This window comes from Salvelinus sp. IW2-2015, linkage group LG6.1, assembly GCF_002910315.2.
Source record: "Salvelinus sp. IW2-2015 linkage group LG6.1, ASM291031v2, whole genome shotgun sequence".
Lineage (NCBI taxonomy): Eukaryota > Metazoa > Chordata > Actinopteri > Salmoniformes > Salmonidae > Salvelinus > Salvelinus sp. IW2-2015.
In genome coordinates, this window is record NC_036845.1 from 25,555,802 (window position 1) to 25,573,554 (window position 17,753).

The window sequence follows — 17,753 nt, forward strand, 5'->3', positions numbered from 1 at the left end:
GTCACGTTCTTGGGTGTAATTTTAGCATCACAGTGTGAGATGACAATCCCCACAGTAACAGTTTGACTGCATGCAATGCTCTAAAATAAGGCCTTTTAGATCCAATGGGAAGGGAAGGTGGATAAACTTTTGTCTTCCTGTTCACATGTCTTCAGCAGCCTTGCTTTTTTACCTTTCGTAATGCATGAAGCCTTGTGTTTGAACCCATGGAGTTCGATAATTCCATATTAATTCATACCAGCAGCTGCATGGCAGACATTGAGAATTAATTGAGGCTGTGTCTGAAATGGCACCCTATTCCCTATAGCCCATGAGGATCTGGCCAAAAGTAGTGCACTACATAGGGGTTAGGGTGCCATCTCGGACAAAGCCTGAGCCTGTAAGTTGTGACCCTCTGTCCTCTCCAGGTCCAAAAAGTTCCTGTCCTTTGTGGAGAGCTGTCTGGTAAAAAACTACCTCCACCGTCCCGCCACAGAAACCCTCCTGAGACACTCATTCATCAAAGACCTGCCCAACGAACGGCAGGTCCGCATCATGCTCAAAGACCACCTGGACAGAACCAGGAAGAAGAGAGACAAAGGTGAGGCCATGTTGTCATAGTGGGATATCAGAGATCACCTAGTCTCACTCAACAACTGAGTCTGGCAGTCAAGGCTATAATTAATATCATGATTTAGTGCTGTATGATACCTTGCGCTGCCAATGACCGTGGGGAAACTTTTTGGCCTTGTTATTATTGGTCACACTGGCAGCGACAGTGAAAGTGGCAGTAAAAAGGTGTTTTGATTCTCAATCTTGTCTCCCAGTTCTCTGTTTACCCTTGTGTTTAATGTCTCTAGGCCTAGGGAGAGGCTACTGTATGACTGTCATTAATGAAAGGTTCTAATGAAGGGTTCCATTATCCACTGGTAATGTGGTGGGATTTGGGTTTAGAGGCAGCAGCAGGACTGCTCCTTGTCAGCCCTCTCACAGTGAGACTGCATACTCGTGTCATGTGAGAGGAATGTGCCTCGGAGGAAGCAGTGTTTAATCATCTCCTAGACTGCACCACACCCCCAGCGGCCTCCCTCGCTCCGTCTTCCTCCCCACGCCACATAATGACATCGTCTCCCTGCCTGCCTGCGCCCTCCGAGCCTCCAGGCTTCGCCCCGATACCAAACAGCAGTTTCCTCGACCTTGTGCCGTTGGTTTGTTGGTTGGCGTTCTGCTTAACTGGTCAGACGGACAGAGAGATGACCCCTTAGAGCAGAGCCAAGCCTGTAGTGAGACCATGTGAGACGCTGATAGCGGCAGCTCATAACGCAGCAGATATACTCAGTCATTACCCTGTTTTCATAACCTACTAGAGTTTGACTTGGAATTAGAAACATTCTCTGAGGCCAGCATATCTCTCTCTCTCTCTCTCTCTCTCTCTCTCTCTCTCTCTCTCTCTCTCTCTCTCTCTCTCTCTCTCTCTGTGCAATTTACAATCTCTCATGAGGCTTCAGAAGGAAGAATGAGCCTTACTTAATATGTAGAAGTATTTAGTCAATTATGACAAGCATTTTGGAATGCAATCCTATTGAAGAAAAGGAAGTGAGAGAGACAGTTCATGACGAGTTTTAGTTCCATGTGGGTTAACTGCAGGAGACACCTGGAGGGGAGACATTAGGTTGGTTTACTGATGCTTGAAACCTTCCCTGCTCAGATCATGAGAGAGGAGGAACTGACTAGCTAACTGTGGGAACAGTACAGTATGTGTGAAAGTGTTGTACAGTTTAGAACCCTTTCCTTGTTTTCTCAGTATGTACAGTCATGTGCATCATGGTATCATTGGGATTACATGCATCCCTCATGTCTGAAATAGTCACATGTTGTCCACAGAGGGCCCGGAGTATGAGTACAGCGGCAGTGAGGATGAGGAGGAGGAGATGAACGACGAGGAAGGTGAACCCAGGTATGATGACACAGCGTTTACACTGTCTGTAACGAAGGTCTGACGTCACGTCTACGTCCATCAAACAGCCAGCTGACCCTGTCTGTGACTAGTCCTCGCTTTACTGGTTATGTAATAGCTAATGCAGGCCTTGACCCTGAGAACTGTCATAGAGGATATTCATCTGAGAGTGCACAGTGTGCGAATGCATGGACTTGTCCATGAAGACATTAACGTGTCACCAGATGCTCCTGCTTGTGTTCCCTTAGCTAGACACAGAGCGTCATATGGCGGTGACTATAAAAAATATATTTGTGTGTGTGTGCATGTGCATGCAAGTGTTCCTTCCTGTGTGTAACTCTACTCCTAGCCATGTAACCATGTGCCTCTTCACTCCTGCCCGTCACTCACTATGTGCCTTGCTACCATTTCTGTCCTGTATCCATAGCTCCATAGTGAACCTGCCGGGGGAGTCCACTCTAAGGAGAGAGTTCCTGCGTCTGCAGCAGGAGAACAAGAGCCGGTCAGAAGCCCAGCGACAGCAGCAGGTCCTCCAGCAGCAGCTCCAGGACCAGGAGAGGTACAAACAGCAGCTGCTGGCCGAGAGGCAGAAGAGGATCCAACAGCAGAAAGAGCAGCGCAGGAGGCTGGAGGATGTGAGAGACACTCTTTAGTTGAAACACTCCGCTCCTCTCTGCAGCCCTCTCGAGCAGAGCAGCAGAGCCAAACACCTGCTGCCCAGCCAGCAAATGAGCTTGGCTGGCTAGAGACTGACGGGCTCTCTCTTTTTCTCTCTCCCTCCTGTTGTTTGTTTGGCTCAAATGAGAAGGACTCTTTTCTGTTGAACAAACCAAAGAATTGTGTTATAGAACAATATAGAGTATTATACTGTGGTTTCCAAATACGGAGGGATTGCTTTCGGGAGTGAGGCTTTTGTGTGGTTTGCTTTGCACAAAAGACGACTGACGTGATACTGTATGTCATATTAGGTCTGCATACAGAGCTATGGTGTGTTCTGTAGTGTTTTTGTTGATGTACAGTACAGATGGATAGGGAATGATGTAATGTGCCGTGTTGGACTGTGATGTCGCATTGAGATTTGGCAGAGAAAATATATTCTGTTGAATGAGGTAATACCATGTTGAATGACGTTGTGTTGTTGTGTTACAGCAACAAAGGAGGCAGCTGCAGGATTCTGGGTTCCAATGGCCAGAGCTACAGGAGATGCTATGGAGGGAGGAGACTGAAGCTAATGACAGAGGTCTATTCAATGAGAGGAGCAAGAGAAGGGACAAGAAACAGGTAGCTGGCATTGTCATGAAAACCACAATTTTTTTAAGTAGTAGACCACCTGCCCTACCCACTCAATTCTTATCCGCTCGTATTGCTCCATGTGATAAGCAGAAACCAAACAAGTATGTGCTGATTTGATGGTCTTTTGTGCCCGATACCTAAGGAGGATTATAAATATTTATTTTATTGTGTAGTAACACTGTACTTTACAAGCTGCTACAAGCTGTAAGTTCCTGGAGTTCAAACAGCATTGTCATGGGCCAATATGATCTAGATTCTTATCTCGGTAGACATTTTCGGGTCCATACATAATGTGTGTCTGAAATCTGTGTTAACCTGGTTGTGCATCATAACACACAACACGGTAGTTTTCACTGGGACGGGACCCACTTTGTTTTGTCAGTAACCTGCTCTGGAAAAAATGCATTGTGACAAGGTTAATGCATTTTTAATCCAGGTGCAAGTTAACATTTTATACATGTTCCTCTACAAAAACTGCTTATATGCATTTGATATGAAGGGTGTTGACGCAGCACTTTCACTTGTGTCAGGTTTCAGCCCATTGGTGATTAAATCCACCAAGGTAGAAACACTATGGAAGATCAGAAAGAAATTGCCTGTGGGACCATCCTGAAAGAAAATAATTAAACATCTCTTACTTTTTTCTGCTGTATTAACATTTCCCATGATTTGAAGTTGGAGCTAGGCTAAGTGCCATGGACGAGAAGTCAGTGACAATTACAGCATCCTATAGCCGAGGTAAAGGGCTGTCATGTCGTTCTGAGGACTTTAATTAGACTGTTTAATTCGAACACTCGGTTAATTCACCTCCCACAGTTCAGTGGCTCTGGATGAGCCACACCTGCCTACCTGACTGCAGTACAGTACAGTAGATGACATGTCAGTCTGTGCGGGTCTATTACAGTCATGTTCAGTGGGATCATTAAGGTGTGTGCGGTGGTTTTGAGTCTGTTCAATGTGCCATTAGCTGAGCAATAGCCCACAAATCATTCTCCGGGATGTATACAGTATGCGTGCGTTCCAAATGGCCCCCTATTCCCATCCACGTGGCCGCAGTAGACAGGGTCAAGAGCTTTAAGTTCCTCGGTGTCCACATCATGGTCCTCTYGCACCAGCACAGTCATAAAGAAAGCAACACAGAGCATCTTCTCCCTCAGGAGGCATGGCCCCTCAGATCCTTAGGAACTTTTACAGCTGCTCCATCAACAGCATCCTGACTGGTTGTATCATTGTCTGGTATGGAAATGGCACCGCCCGCGACCGGAAGGCCCTACAAAGAGTGGTGCGGACGGCCCAGTGCATCGCTGGGGGGTGAACGTCCCAGCCGTCCAGGACGTACATGCCAGGCGGTGTCTGAGAAAGGCCCGAAAAATTGCCAAAGACTCCAGTCGCCCGAAATAAGGAATGTTCTCCGTGCTACCGTCTGGCAGGCGGTACTTGTGCATCAAAGCTCAGACCAACAGACTCCTTAACTAATTMTATTCCCTGGCCATAAGACTGTTCAATTGCTAACAACTACTGCTCTCTCTCACACCTATGCTGCTGTTCATTGATTGTTGATTTCCATTACCATCTATCTATTTATCCTGCTACTGGCCACTATTACTATTTCATGTACTGTATATATTACCACTAGTATATTACCAGAAGTAATAATAACAGTCACTATTCAGCCCTGTTTACGTGTATGTATGCCTAGCACGCCTACACTGTCACTCTTGCACACACACTCACTCACTCACTCTCACACACTAACACCCACAGAGTTACACTATGTGTTACACTATACCACTATGCACACACCCACCCACCACTTATGTTTCTGCAATAATGTTTACTATTATGATTAATACTGCTACCAGTCACTTTACATGTGCATACTGTATCTACCTTAAATACTCCAGTATCCCTGCTCATTGTAAATGTGGTATTGGCACTGATCCTGTATATAGCTTCCTCTCCTATTTCTTATTTCTTGTGTTTTCTTTATTATACAGTGCATTCGGAAAGTATTCAGACCCCTTGACTTTTTCCACATTTCTTTACTTCACAGCCTAATTCTAAAATGGATTAAATACAATTTTGTCCTCATCATTCTTCACACAATACCCCATAATGACAAAACGAAAACAGGTTTTTAGACATTTTTGCAAATTTATTCAAAATAAAAAAACAGAAACAACTTATTGAGAGGACTGGGGCGAAAATAGCCAAAGATTTGTTTTTTGAAGTTCGTCCAAGTGTTTCTTGCACAGAGATTTCGAGATCCTCTGTCCATCTTTCATCACTCAAACTCTACTGTCGGATTTATCTATAGTTATGCACATGCGCAAACAGGATTTATTTACAATTATAAACTGGGTGGTTTGAGCCCTGAATGCTGATTGGTTGAAAGCCATGGTATATCAGACCGTGTAACATGGGTATGACAAAAAATTACTAAGACCTCAGGGGTTTGTGGTATATGGCCAATATACCACGGCTAAGGGCTGTGTCTTAAAAACAGCCCTTATCTGTGGTATATTGGCTATGTACCACTTCTCCTCAGGCCTTATTGCTTAATCATAGCAGTCAAAACAAGTTAAATAGATATCCATTGATGGAAAATGATCAGGTGTGTTTAATAAGGGCAAATATATTTTCTCTTGCAATTTATTCTTAAGCTCGCTATAATTATTATTTTGATGGAAAAACAAATTTTACTTATTAGTTTACGTCATTACAAATTACGTCGATATTCCTTCTTAATTCGCTGGATAACGTTATAGAAAAACGGTTTATTGGATAAATGTGGCAACTCCGCTCTTGCTGCGGGAAAAAAATGTAGGCTCTAGTTTTCAAGCCTAGGGGACGGGTTTTGAGAGATCATTTGTATCGAAATTTAAGCGAGACCTGGCAACCCTGTGTGCATGACAATAAAACTTGAACAATGAACAAAATAAAACACATGCATGGACCATTTAACAAACACATGCATGGATCATGTCAAGATACACACATAGGGTGCATCCTAAATGGCACCCTATTCCCTATATAATGTACTACTTTTGACCACCTCTGATCAGAAGTAGTACAATGTATAGGGAACAGGGTGCCATTTGGGATGCAAGCCTTTGTATGTATCTTGACGTGCTCCATGCATGTGTTTCTCTTGGTGAGAGTGATGTAGAAGGCAGCTCTAATGAGTTTAGACAGAATCCTGGAGAGTGGCCCGGCTACCAATTAATTACAGATGGTCAGTAGGGCTGATTGCCTGGCTGTGCTGCTCTCTCTCCTCCTGTCTGCCTGTCTCAGCTGTAGCTTACATGGGTTTCCGCCGCCTCATCCTCAAGCATCCTCAAGCGCATCTGGAGATGCAACGTGTACCATTTAACATCTATTGACTAGAAAATGTTTTTAACCCATTCTGTGTTAACCCAGGGGTGAAGAACTCTCTGCACGCTTTTGATTCAGCCATTCACTCTATCAGGGTCATTTAGAGTTATGTGGACTAATTTTCATGGTTAAATATTTAAAATAGGGGGGTTAAGAGCCTTATGCAAGCTAGCTAGACACTGAATATTTTAGGTTTTTCACCAGGATTCAGTCATTGGATTTCCTAAGTCAGAAACCTTGACGTTATCACAAAAACAAAATCTCTCTCTCTCTCTCGTTGAATTGTAGCTGGAGGATTGTGGCACACAGAGGAGTGATGTCGGAGGAAGACCTGCAGGTTCTTTAAATGAACAGGTAATAACTGCCTTCTGTTTTTTGTCACTCAACCTGCATAGAACGAAATGCATCAAACCGTGCCATGAAATCACTCCAATCTTTATGAAAGACATGGGTGGTTATTGAATTCAAATGTTTTGGTATGAATGTTGTGTCTTGGTCTATGGGAAATATTATGACTGGTTCTGCATGAAACGGCACAGAGTGTGAGAACACCGGTGTGTCAAGAGCAAGTTTGTTGCTGTCAATGAAGGAGTAGAGAAACTAGAATGGTGAAAAATTCAATGTTTAGACTACCATGGCTGATTTCAAGGTCAAGACCTTGTTGCTTTCTCAGAGTATACTATGGCTCCTKTACCACAGGTCCTGTTAAATTATTCTTCTCATGCTATCCCACACTTAGCATGGGTAGCTAAAGGCCACATTCTCTTAAGGTCTGTTTCCCTAACTTCTAATGATGATAGATACTAGGCTAACTGGAAACACAGTCAATCCTGCGTACTCAAAGGCAACATAAAGACTATGTACTGTAATGTACTGTAGAAGAAAACACTTAAGAACTCTGAACGGCTCTGTTTGACTTTTAATCCGCAAGGAGCCGTGTACTGAAAGGCGTCATTTGCTTTTAAAAGGCATCGACTTTAAAGTGGCATCTAAAGTAATTCACAGGAGGAATCCTATTTAGGCGCGACGGATTGTAACTGCTTGATATATGGGGATGCAAGTGCAACCCCCTATCGCGATGTAAAGAAAAATATGTTTGAAAAGCAATGAAAAGGAATGCTTAGGCTTACAACAAGAAAATAAAAAAAATTGCCCATGCTACCGATAACTATATAGGTCCGGACAGGACTAGTAAAGGCCCAGTGCACCACTTTTGTGAGATTTTAATATATATGTATKTTTTTATTCCAATTTTTCAGGGGGTGCTGCAGCACCCCTACTTCTCGCGGCTATGGTAGGGAGAATAAAACAATGCATTCTCAATGCATTGAGATCAAACGCAGCCTATGTGTTTATCACTTGAGTATGGAATCCTGTCTCCTCGTTTGCTTGAGAAGGCCACTGCTGTGCCGAACAGCCAGAACCCTATTAGATTATTTATGTATCTCGATTCACAATATCCTCATTGTAAACATTAGTCTTGATCCCCGTGATATAATTCCATGGCTTGTGTTTAGTCTTTAAATAGCATGCAGTGCCTGGAGAAAAAGGCTCTCCTTGCGTTTGTCAACGCTGGTAAAAGAGAGTAAATGCCAAGTAACATGAAGGGGCTTTTTGTTTCTCATTTAATCTGATTTAGCAAATAGCATGAAATTATGGTGAACTCATCATAAATCATAGATGAAAAACATCCACGCTTATATGGGATTAACAGGTGTGGAATTGATTTAGCTCAACTTCTCTTTCTCTCTATGTAGTCTTCATGTCAGTGTGACCTTGTAATCACTTCATTGAATCTGAAGTGAAAAAGCATGACATACAGTTAACAGTGGGAGAAATGTCCTTGGTGTTTTACTATAATAAGAAATTCAGTTGATACTGTATTTATGTGCTTCTTGCGGGTGTGTGTGTGTTTGGGGGCGAGGGCTCTATGTGAGTGTATGTGTGTGTGCTTTTCATGTATGCTGATCATAAAGCCTGGGAGTGCCCCTCCTGAAACAATACCTCCTCCAGTTCTGACGTCTGGAGAGAGTTTAGCTTCGTTCCAGTTTCAGTTTCAATGAAAGGCTCCTACTGGGCCTGGATCTGCTAGCTACAGTAGAGGCTCTATTGAAAGCAGCTGTTTCCAGGCTGCAGCATTGGCCACATGGCCTTGTCATCTATCTGTCTTGGGGCAGTACTGCAGGCACGGGATGAGGCTGCTGAATGCCAGTGTCCTGTGTTTGTCTCTGTCGTTGTGTAGAGGAGGACCGAGCCTCCACCTCCACTGCCTCATCCTCAGCAGCAGCAGCAGCAGCAGGGTAAAAAGTTCCACCGCACGCTGCCCAAAGACCAAACGCAGCTGCTTTCGCTTCAGCACGACCACAGGCACAAACAGAGGGAGCCCCAGAAGGCTGCTAGTGCCACGCCTAACTGCCCTGCAAATAGCCAGTGCAAAGCGGTAAAGTCCCCGTTGTCCCACTCCCCCCGTCTCCCCGAGCCCCCCCTCACTACCCGCTGCCTCCCTCTCTCTCACCGCCCTGTCTGTATCACTATTTGTCTAGTGTTGTGTTTGTTTGCGTTTGTGCATTAGTGTGCCAGATAGCTATTAGTCACTCAAAGAGAGATTGGAAGTCTGTTTTGGGTTATTAGTTATAATTCATAATCCAGTATGCAATAATATAGTCTGACTACAGTATCCAGGGGTCTGGTTCTGACTGTTCTTGTCCATGTTGCTCAGATGGAGATGGAAAGGGGGAAGACCTCTGACAGCTATCAGGTCAACCTGAACAGAGTGTTGGCTGGGCTGCCCCTTCCCCTACACCCCCTCCCTCTCCCCCTAAACATCCATACCAGACTGAGCTCCGGGAGCAGCTCCAGCCCCTGTACCCCTGCCATGCAGAGGGCCGCCATACAACAGGTACAGTAGCCCACTCCCCATCCCCTGCCCAAATAACCGTACCCTTCCTAACACCACCAATCAATTCAATCAGTCAATATCTTTATTTGCCCCAGTTTGGAAAATCATTACGCAGCTAGGCATTCACAATATGCAATATGGTGTACTTACCTCATACATTATATGTACTGGCGACATCAACACCATCACCACTTGACAGTGACACATAGTTAAAACAGCTGCCTAAGAGATTCAAAGTAAAGGGTTAACTTAGCAAACAAGTCCAAGAATAGTCCCGCATCTCTATATTAGTAACTGCAAACGTTAGATTAAAAATCTCTGTAAATGTCACTCTTTCAATTTATTTAGAAGTTATGACACGTATTTTTGCAAGACCCTATTGACTAATCAAATGGGTGTCAAGGCTTCAACATATATTTTGATCATTTCAACATTTCGAAAACCCACGTTTTGTACTCTCACAGTTTTTGTCAGCTCTTCTGTTGGGAAGGTATTAGTCAAGGATCTATACATATCCTATGCCATCTTGTGCTTTGTGGTTGATAACTTAGTTGTCCTTCCTCTTACTTTATCCAGAACCCAAAAACGATTACTTCCTTTTTTCCATCTTGTTTGTCCTTCAGTACTCAGAGTCTCTGTCTCAAATAGTACCCTATTCCCTTTATATTGCATCCATAGGGCACTGGTCAAAAGTAAGGCACTATAGAGAATAGGGTGCCACTTGGAATGCGACCAATGTGTCACTAAATAAAGTAATCTAACCCAGAGTTGTATGAATATATAAAAATATAGTTGGCCTGATCTAAACTAAGTGTCCATTTCAGAATGCCAATCTTAACTCCAGTCGAGACGCCCCTCACAGCAGCTCTATGTCTGACATGGCCACCACTCCCATGTCTCCTATGTTTGACGATGTCTTCTGGGACTTACAAAGCTCTATGGAGTGCCCACCAAAGGTCTGTCCATCTATCAGTGTGGTGACATGTGTGTATGTTGTGGTGTGAACACACACATGTTGTGTACATACTGTATATATACGTGTACATTTACACATGTTGTGTGCAGAGGTCCAGTCAAAACCGTTTTCTTTATTTTTGCTATTTTCTACATTGTAGAATAATAGTGAAGACCTCAAAATATGAAATAACACATATGGAATCCAAAAAACATAGTAACCAAAAAAGTGTTAAACAAATCTAAATAGATTTTAGATTTTAGATTCTTCAAAGTAGCCACCCTTTGCCTTGATGACAGCTTTTCACACTCTTGGCATTCTCTCAACCAGCTTCACCTGGAATGCTTTTCCAACAGTCTTGAAGGAGTTCCCACATATGCTGAGCACATGTTGGCTGCTCTTCCTTCACTCTGCTGGCCAACTCATCCCAAACCATCTCAATTGGGTTGAGGTCGGGTGATTGTGGAGGCCAGGTCATCTGATGCAGCACTCCGTCATTCTCATTCTTGGTCAAATAGCCCTTACACAGTCTGGAGGTGTATTGGGTCATTGTCCTGTTGAAAAACAAATGATAGTCCACAAAGCGCAAACCAGATGGGATGGTGTGTCGCTGCAGAATGCTGTGGTAGCCATGCTGGTTAAGTGTGCCTTAAAATGTAAATAAATCACAGACAGTGTCACCAGCAAAGCACCCCCACACCATCACACCTCCATGCTTCTTGGTGGGAACCAAACATGCGGAGATCATCCGATCACCTGCTCTGCGTCTCACAAAGACATGATGGTTGGAATCAAAAATGTCAAATTTGGACTCATCAGACCAAAGGACAGAGTTCCACCGGTCTAATGTCCATTGCTTGTATTTCTTGGCCCAAGCAAGTCTCTTCTTATTATTGGTGTCCTTTAGTAGTGGTTTCTTTGCAGCAATTAGACCATGAAGGCCTGATTCACGCAGGCTCCTCTGAACAGTTGATATTGAGATGTGTCTGTTACTTGAACTCTGTGAAGCATTTATTTGGGCTGCAATTTCTAAGGATGGTAATTCTAATGAACTTATCCTCTGCAGCAGAGGTAACTCTGGGTTTTCCTTTCCTGTGGCGGTCCTCTTGAGAGCCAGTTTCGTTATAGCGCTTGATGGTTTTTGCAACTGAAATTGACTGAAATTTTCCATATTGACTGACTTAAAGACATCATATTGATGTCTTAAAGTTTCTCTTTGCTTATTTGAGCTGTTCTTGCCATAATATGGATTTGGTATTTTACCAAATAGGGCTATCTTCTGTATACAGTGGGGCAAAAAAGTATTTAGTCAGCCACCAATTGTGCAAGTTCTCCCACTTAAAAAGATGAGAGAGGCCTGTAATTTTCATCATAGGTACACTTCAACTATGACAGATCCAATGAGGGGGGAAGATCAGAAATCACATTGTGGATTTTTTATGAATTTATTTGCAAATTATGGTGGAAAATAAGTATGTGGGCTCACCTACAAAAGCAAGATATTCTGGCTCTCACAGACCTGAAAACTTCTTCTTTAAGAGGCTCCTCTGTCCTCCACTCGTTACCTGTATTAATGGCACCTGTTTGAACTTGTTATCAGTTATAAAAGACACCTGTCCACAACTCAAAACAGTCACCACTCCAAACTCCACTATGGCCAAGACCAAAGAGCTGTCAAAGGACACCAGAAACAAAATTGTAGACCTGCACCAGGCTGGGAAGTGACTGAATCTGCAATAGGTAAGCAGCTTGGTTTGAAGAAATCAACTGTGGGAGCAATTATTAGGGAAATTGTGAAGACATACAAGACCACTGATAATCTCCCTCGATCTGGGGCTCCACGCAAGATCTCACCCCGTGGGGTCAAAATGATCACAAGAACGGTGAGCAAAAATCCACACACGGGGGGACCTAGTGAATGACCTGCAGAGAGCTGGGACCAAATAACAAAGCCTACATCCATAACACACTACGCCGCCAGGGACTCAAATCCTGCAGTGCCAGACGTGTCCCCCTGCTTAAGCCAGTACATGTCCAGGCCCGTCTGAAGTTTGCTAGAGAGCATTTGGATGATCCAGAAGAAGATTGGGAGAATGTCATATGGTCAGATGAAACAAATAGAACTTTTGGTAAAAACTCACTCGTCGTGTTTGGAGGACAAAGAATGCTGAGTGCATCCAAAGAACACCATACCTACTGTGAAGCATGGGGGTGGAAACATCATGCTTTGGGACTGTTTTTCTGCAAAGGACCGAGGACGACTGATCCGTGTAAAGGAAAGAATAATAGGGCCATGTATCGTGAATTTTGAGTGAAAACCTCCTTCCATCAGCAAGGGCATTGAAGATAAACGTGGCTGGGTCTTTCAGCATGACAATGATCCCCAAACACACGCCCGGCAACGAAGGAGTGGCTTCGTAAGAAGCATTTTTAAGGTCCTGGATGGCCTAGCCAGTCTCCAGATCTCAACCCCATAAAGAAAATCTTTGGAGGGAGTTGAAAGTCCATGTTGCCCAGCAACAGCCCCAAACATCACTGCTCTAGAGGAGATCTGCATGGCGGAATGGGCCAAAATACCAGCAGCAGTGTGTGAAACCTTGTGAAAACTTAGAGAAAACGTTGACCTCTGTCATTGCAACACAAGGGTATATAACAAAGTATTGAGGAGTAAACTTGTTATTGACCAAATACTTATTTTCCACCATAATTTGCAAATAAATTCATCAAAAAATCCTTTACAATAGTTGATTTTCTGGGCGGAAAAATCGCATTTTGTCTGTCATTAAGTTGAAGTGGTACCTAGTGGATGAAATATTACACGCCTCTCTCTCGTTATTACAGTGGGAGAACTTGCACAATTGGTGGCTGACTAAATACTTTTTTGCCCCACTGTACCACCCCTACCTTGTCACAACGCAACTGATTGGCTCAAACGCATTAAGAAGGAAAGAAATTCCACAAATTAACTTTTAACAAGGCACACCTGTTAATTGAAATGCATTCTAGGTGACTACCTCATGAAGCTGGTTGAGAGAATGCCAAGAGTGTGCAAAGCTGTCATCTAGGCAAGGGGTGGCTACTTTGAAGAATCTCAAATATGAAATATATTTTGATTAGTTTAACACTATTTTGGTTACTACATGATTCCATGTGTTATTTCATAGTTTTGATATCTTCACTATTATTCTGCAATGTAGAAAATAATACAAATAAAGAAAAACTCTTGAATGAGTATGTGTGTCCCAACTTTTGACTGGTACTGTATGTGTGGTCAATGTTTCTATATGTGTCTGTCTGTGTGTGTGTGTGTGTGTGCCTGGTGAGACTATATATATGTGGTGAGACTATATATGTATATATATATATATATATATGGTGAGACTATATATGTATATATGTATATATATATATATATATATATGTGCGTGTGATATTATCTCTTAGGGGGTTCTGCTGTTGTTGTTTTTGTGATTATGTTGATCATGCAAGCTTAGAGGAAGTGGAATGTTCAGCACGAGTTTGGCAGTGCCCTCGGGCTTCCTATGGCACCCATGACTTAAAGCAAACACATTCGATGATGTGATGCACATTCTGTGTTTCCAATAACAAACTCTCACAACATTTCTCTAGTTCAGGTATGGGTAACTTTGATGGGGTTGGGGACCACAACAAATCTGAACTCATCATGGGGGACCACAGTGGCTCGCGGGTCTGCGTATCCACCTCCATACCCTCACATGCAGTCAGAGCCCGGCTTTAGCATTTTGGGGGCCCTAAGCGAAATTTTGTTGGGGGTCCCACGCCACCTTGAAACAAAAAAAAAATGTGCAACACAGCGGAGAGAAAACATTGACATTTTAAACATTGATGTTTTAAAGTGAATTTCCTACAGACGGTACTGTAGGTCCGTATCACAGAAAGAACAAAAAAAAGAAACACTTATGAAACCCAGAGCTGCTAGTAARCCCTGTTGAAGGAGTGTCAGTAGTCAGATGGGTATTTTCAGAATGACTTCCTCTTTCAATGGGTGTAGTCTTCCTTTCCTCTTATGTGATGATGTGACACATGAGAGCAAGGTGAAAAGGTTGACAGCTGCAGGGGACCACGTTGAGAAATTTAAGCATTAGTCACATGAACACAAGGCCCGAGTGCCTGCTTGACATATGTTTCTTCTCATGAGTTTGACTAAAGTTGTAGTTCTTAGAATGTAGCAGCTATATTGTAATTAAATATCGACTTACTATAGAAGGTGATACAGTCCAGGTTGCCTCACTTGGATCAGTTCCACATACTATATTGTTTCTGCGGTCCTTACATAGTATGCAGTGGTTTGTAATGTCCTAATATGCAGCATGCTTTGTTGAAGGCAGTCAGGCATATACTGTGTACTCACATGTCAAAATTGTATTTTGAAGGTTCCGGAGCGTACAACATCGAAATTCTATTGTAAAGAGCTGATGAGTCATCACCGGACTTCATCAAGGTACTTTTTTCACCACATCACACATCATTCTCAGGGAGGGATCCTACCAGTCACAGGGTGAATGATCCATAGATCAGCTTTGACAGGCCCCATGTGCTTAGGGGATCACTTCCACTGGCACTCTATGGACATTTGATATCTCTGTTACATAATTTGAAGTATAGAGCATAACTTGTGTGTCACCTCTCTCCCTCTCCTGGTTGCTCTTTTCTTGTGGCAACAGGTCACAAATCTTGCTGCTGTGATGGCACACTGTGATATTTCCCCTGATAGATATTGTTTAAAATTATTTGTGGGGCTGTGTAACCTGAGGGAAATGTGTCTCTAATATGGCCATACATTTGGCAGGAGGTTAGGAAGTGCAGCTCAGTTTCCACCTAAATTTGTGTGCACATAGCCTGTCTTCTCGTGAGAGCCAGGTCTGCCTACGGCGGCCTCTCAATAGCAAGGCTATCCTCACTGAGTCTGTACATAGTCAAAGCTTTCAGGTGTTCAGCTACTGTGTACTCTCTGTTTAGGGCCAAATAGCATTCTAGTTTGCTCTGTTTTTTTGTTTATTCTTTCCAATGTGTTGGTTGTGTCTTATTGTGTTGCTGTCCTGGGACTCTGTGGGGTCTGTTTGTGAACAGAGCCCCAGGACCAGCTTGTTTAGGGGACTCCTCTCCAGATTAATCTCTCTATAGGTGTTGGCTTTGTTATGGAAGGTTTGGGAATCGCTTCCTTTTAGGTGGTTGTAGAATTTAAAGTCTCTCCTCTGGAGTTTGATAATTAGCGGGTATCGCTCTGCATGCATTATTTGGTGTTTTGCGTTGTACACTGAGGATATTTTTGCAGAATTCTGCATGCACACTCTCAATTTGGTGTTTGTCCCATTTTTATGAATGATTTGTTGGTGAGCGGACCCCAGACCTCACAACCATAAAGAGCAATGATTCAAGTATTTTTAGCCAGATCCTAATTGGTATGTTGAATTTTATGTTCCTTTTGATGGCGTAGAAAGCCCTTCTTGCCTTGTCTCTCAGATCGTTCACAGCTTTGTAGAAGTTACCTGTGGCACTGATTCCTCTCCCTCTCCCTCTCCCTCTCCCTCTCCCTCTCCCTCTCCCTCTCTGCTGTCCAGTGGGGGCCCTCAGTCTCCTGTGGAGAAGGGTGGGAAATCCATGTCATCTCACGGAAGCTCCAGCAGCAGCTCCCAGTCAGGTCTGTGTCCTTGTGTCCTCCACAATTACTCACTCGCTTCACCTCTCCCTCTCTCTCTCTGTCTCTAAACCACTCACTAGAGATGGGTTCCTTTCAACACATCGATTCATAGTAGATCCATCAGCTGCATAGTGTTACTACATGGTGATCTACAGCCTGTGAGAAAGCATTGGGTGTTTACAAATCAGACTATAACCACAATACACAGGAAATTTCTCACTGGAACCTAAACATCCTGTCAGAGTTGTTCCCCCCATGAGTTGAAAGTGTTTGAAAGTGAAACTCTGAACCATGCACCGTGCCACCGGCTTACTGTTTGGCTTTGAAACAGAAAAATAGTTGAAAGTTTTACCTAGTTTTTTGTCTTTAGGAAAGACCTAAAAGGTGTTTAACATTTTCTGTGTAGTGGTAGCATTGGCCTGTACTCTGTCTGTTGAGTAGTGCAGTGTGTTTTGGGGTGTGTGGGAGTGTATATCGGGCGTGTGGGTGAGTAACAGGGCCTGTGGTAGAATGGGTGTGGGGAAAACCAGTACAATTAATGGTTAGACAGACTCAAAATAAATGCCTTTTGGATGGCGAAAGAAAGAAAGAAACACTGGGTAATATGTTCAAAGATCCCTTTTTTACCAGTAATCGTCAGTTTTAAGAAAGCAGTTCAGGAGCCTCCCACACAATATGGTAAATAAATGTCTTTGTTTAAATGTAAAAGGATTTCATATACTGTATATGAAGAGGGAGCAATAGCTCAAATAGAGTAGTGATAATGATACATTTTTATAGTGCTTTTCCAAGTCCTTTACAAGGGCTTTACATTTTAGCATTCAGGAAGTAAGCCAGAAGAAAAACAAGGAATCCCATACAATGTATACTCATGCCTTAGTCCTTATCTAGACTTGTTCATCATACTAGCAGAGCATACTGAGCATACATAGTTTGAGGAAAGATCACATAATGAGCCACCAAAGCTATCTAGAGTATCTGTATGGCTCTGGTAATATTTAAAGAGAGTGGACAACATAATGAAATGTGAGATAGAGATTTTCCTTTGACTCTTTCAGGTTACTTCAAGCTGGAGAGCCCTATGCTGCAGAGCCGTCTTCAACAGTACAAGAAGTCTCAGGAGACTGCTCAGGCAGCCCTGCTGCAGCAACATGTATGTACAGTATCTATTGGGGTTGGGCTATATTACGATAGCATCGTCTATCGACGATGATTGACAGCCATCGTCGATGGTTTAACCTATTTGAACTTGACAGAGTGGAGAGAGAATTCCACCCATATTGTTTCTCTCTCTCATGTCGGAAGCATGGACCTTATAGCCTAAACCGAATTTCTTTATAAAGGACACTCCTTAACTATCTTATGTCTAGCTGTAGAATTTTTGGGCTATACTCCCTTCTTTCTCCATACGATAATAATACTACTTTGGGCAAGACTAGCCTACACTTTCATCGTTTTATGCATGCGTGGCTTTCTCCCGATCAAACAACGAATGAATCTAATGGACTTCCATCTCATAAATGTATTTGAATAGCCTAAAAACTTAAGGTAGCCAGGGGACTAATAATGAGAGAGAACAATCTGTATCAATAGTCTATAGAAAAATCGAATG

At 43.1% G+C, this 17,753-nt stretch overlaps 1 protein-coding gene across 4 annotated transcripts in view; it reads left to right on the top strand.

The window, feature by feature from the left end:
* Nucleotides 1-17,753, top strand: part of si:zfos-2326c3.2 (mitogen-activated protein kinase kinase kinase kinase 4) — a 57,658-nt gene that overhangs the window by 19,679 nt on the left and 20,226 nt on the right. For 3 of the 4 annotated variants that reach the window (XM_023989465.3, XM_023989467.3, XM_023989466.3), the window contains exons 10-20: nt 408-580; nt 1,864-1,936; nt 2,364-2,571; nt 3,086-3,217; nt 6,893-6,958; nt 8,847-9,044; nt 9,324-9,503; nt 10,328-10,459; nt 14,874-14,941; nt 16,062-16,141; nt 17,200-17,294. In XM_023989465.3, the coding sequence (XP_023845233.1) occupies nt 408-580; nt 1,864-1,936; nt 2,364-2,571; nt 3,086-3,217; nt 6,893-6,958; nt 8,847-9,044; nt 9,324-9,503; nt 10,328-10,459; nt 14,874-14,941; nt 16,062-16,141; nt 17,200-17,294 (1,405 nt within the window). The remainder of the gene's footprint in view (nt 1-407; nt 581-1,863; nt 1,937-2,363; nt 2,572-3,085; nt 3,218-6,892; nt 6,959-8,846; nt 9,045-9,323; nt 9,504-10,327; nt 10,460-14,873; nt 14,942-16,061; nt 16,142-17,199; nt 17,295-17,753) is intronic. The other variant, XM_023989468.3, reaches the window with a different exon arrangement.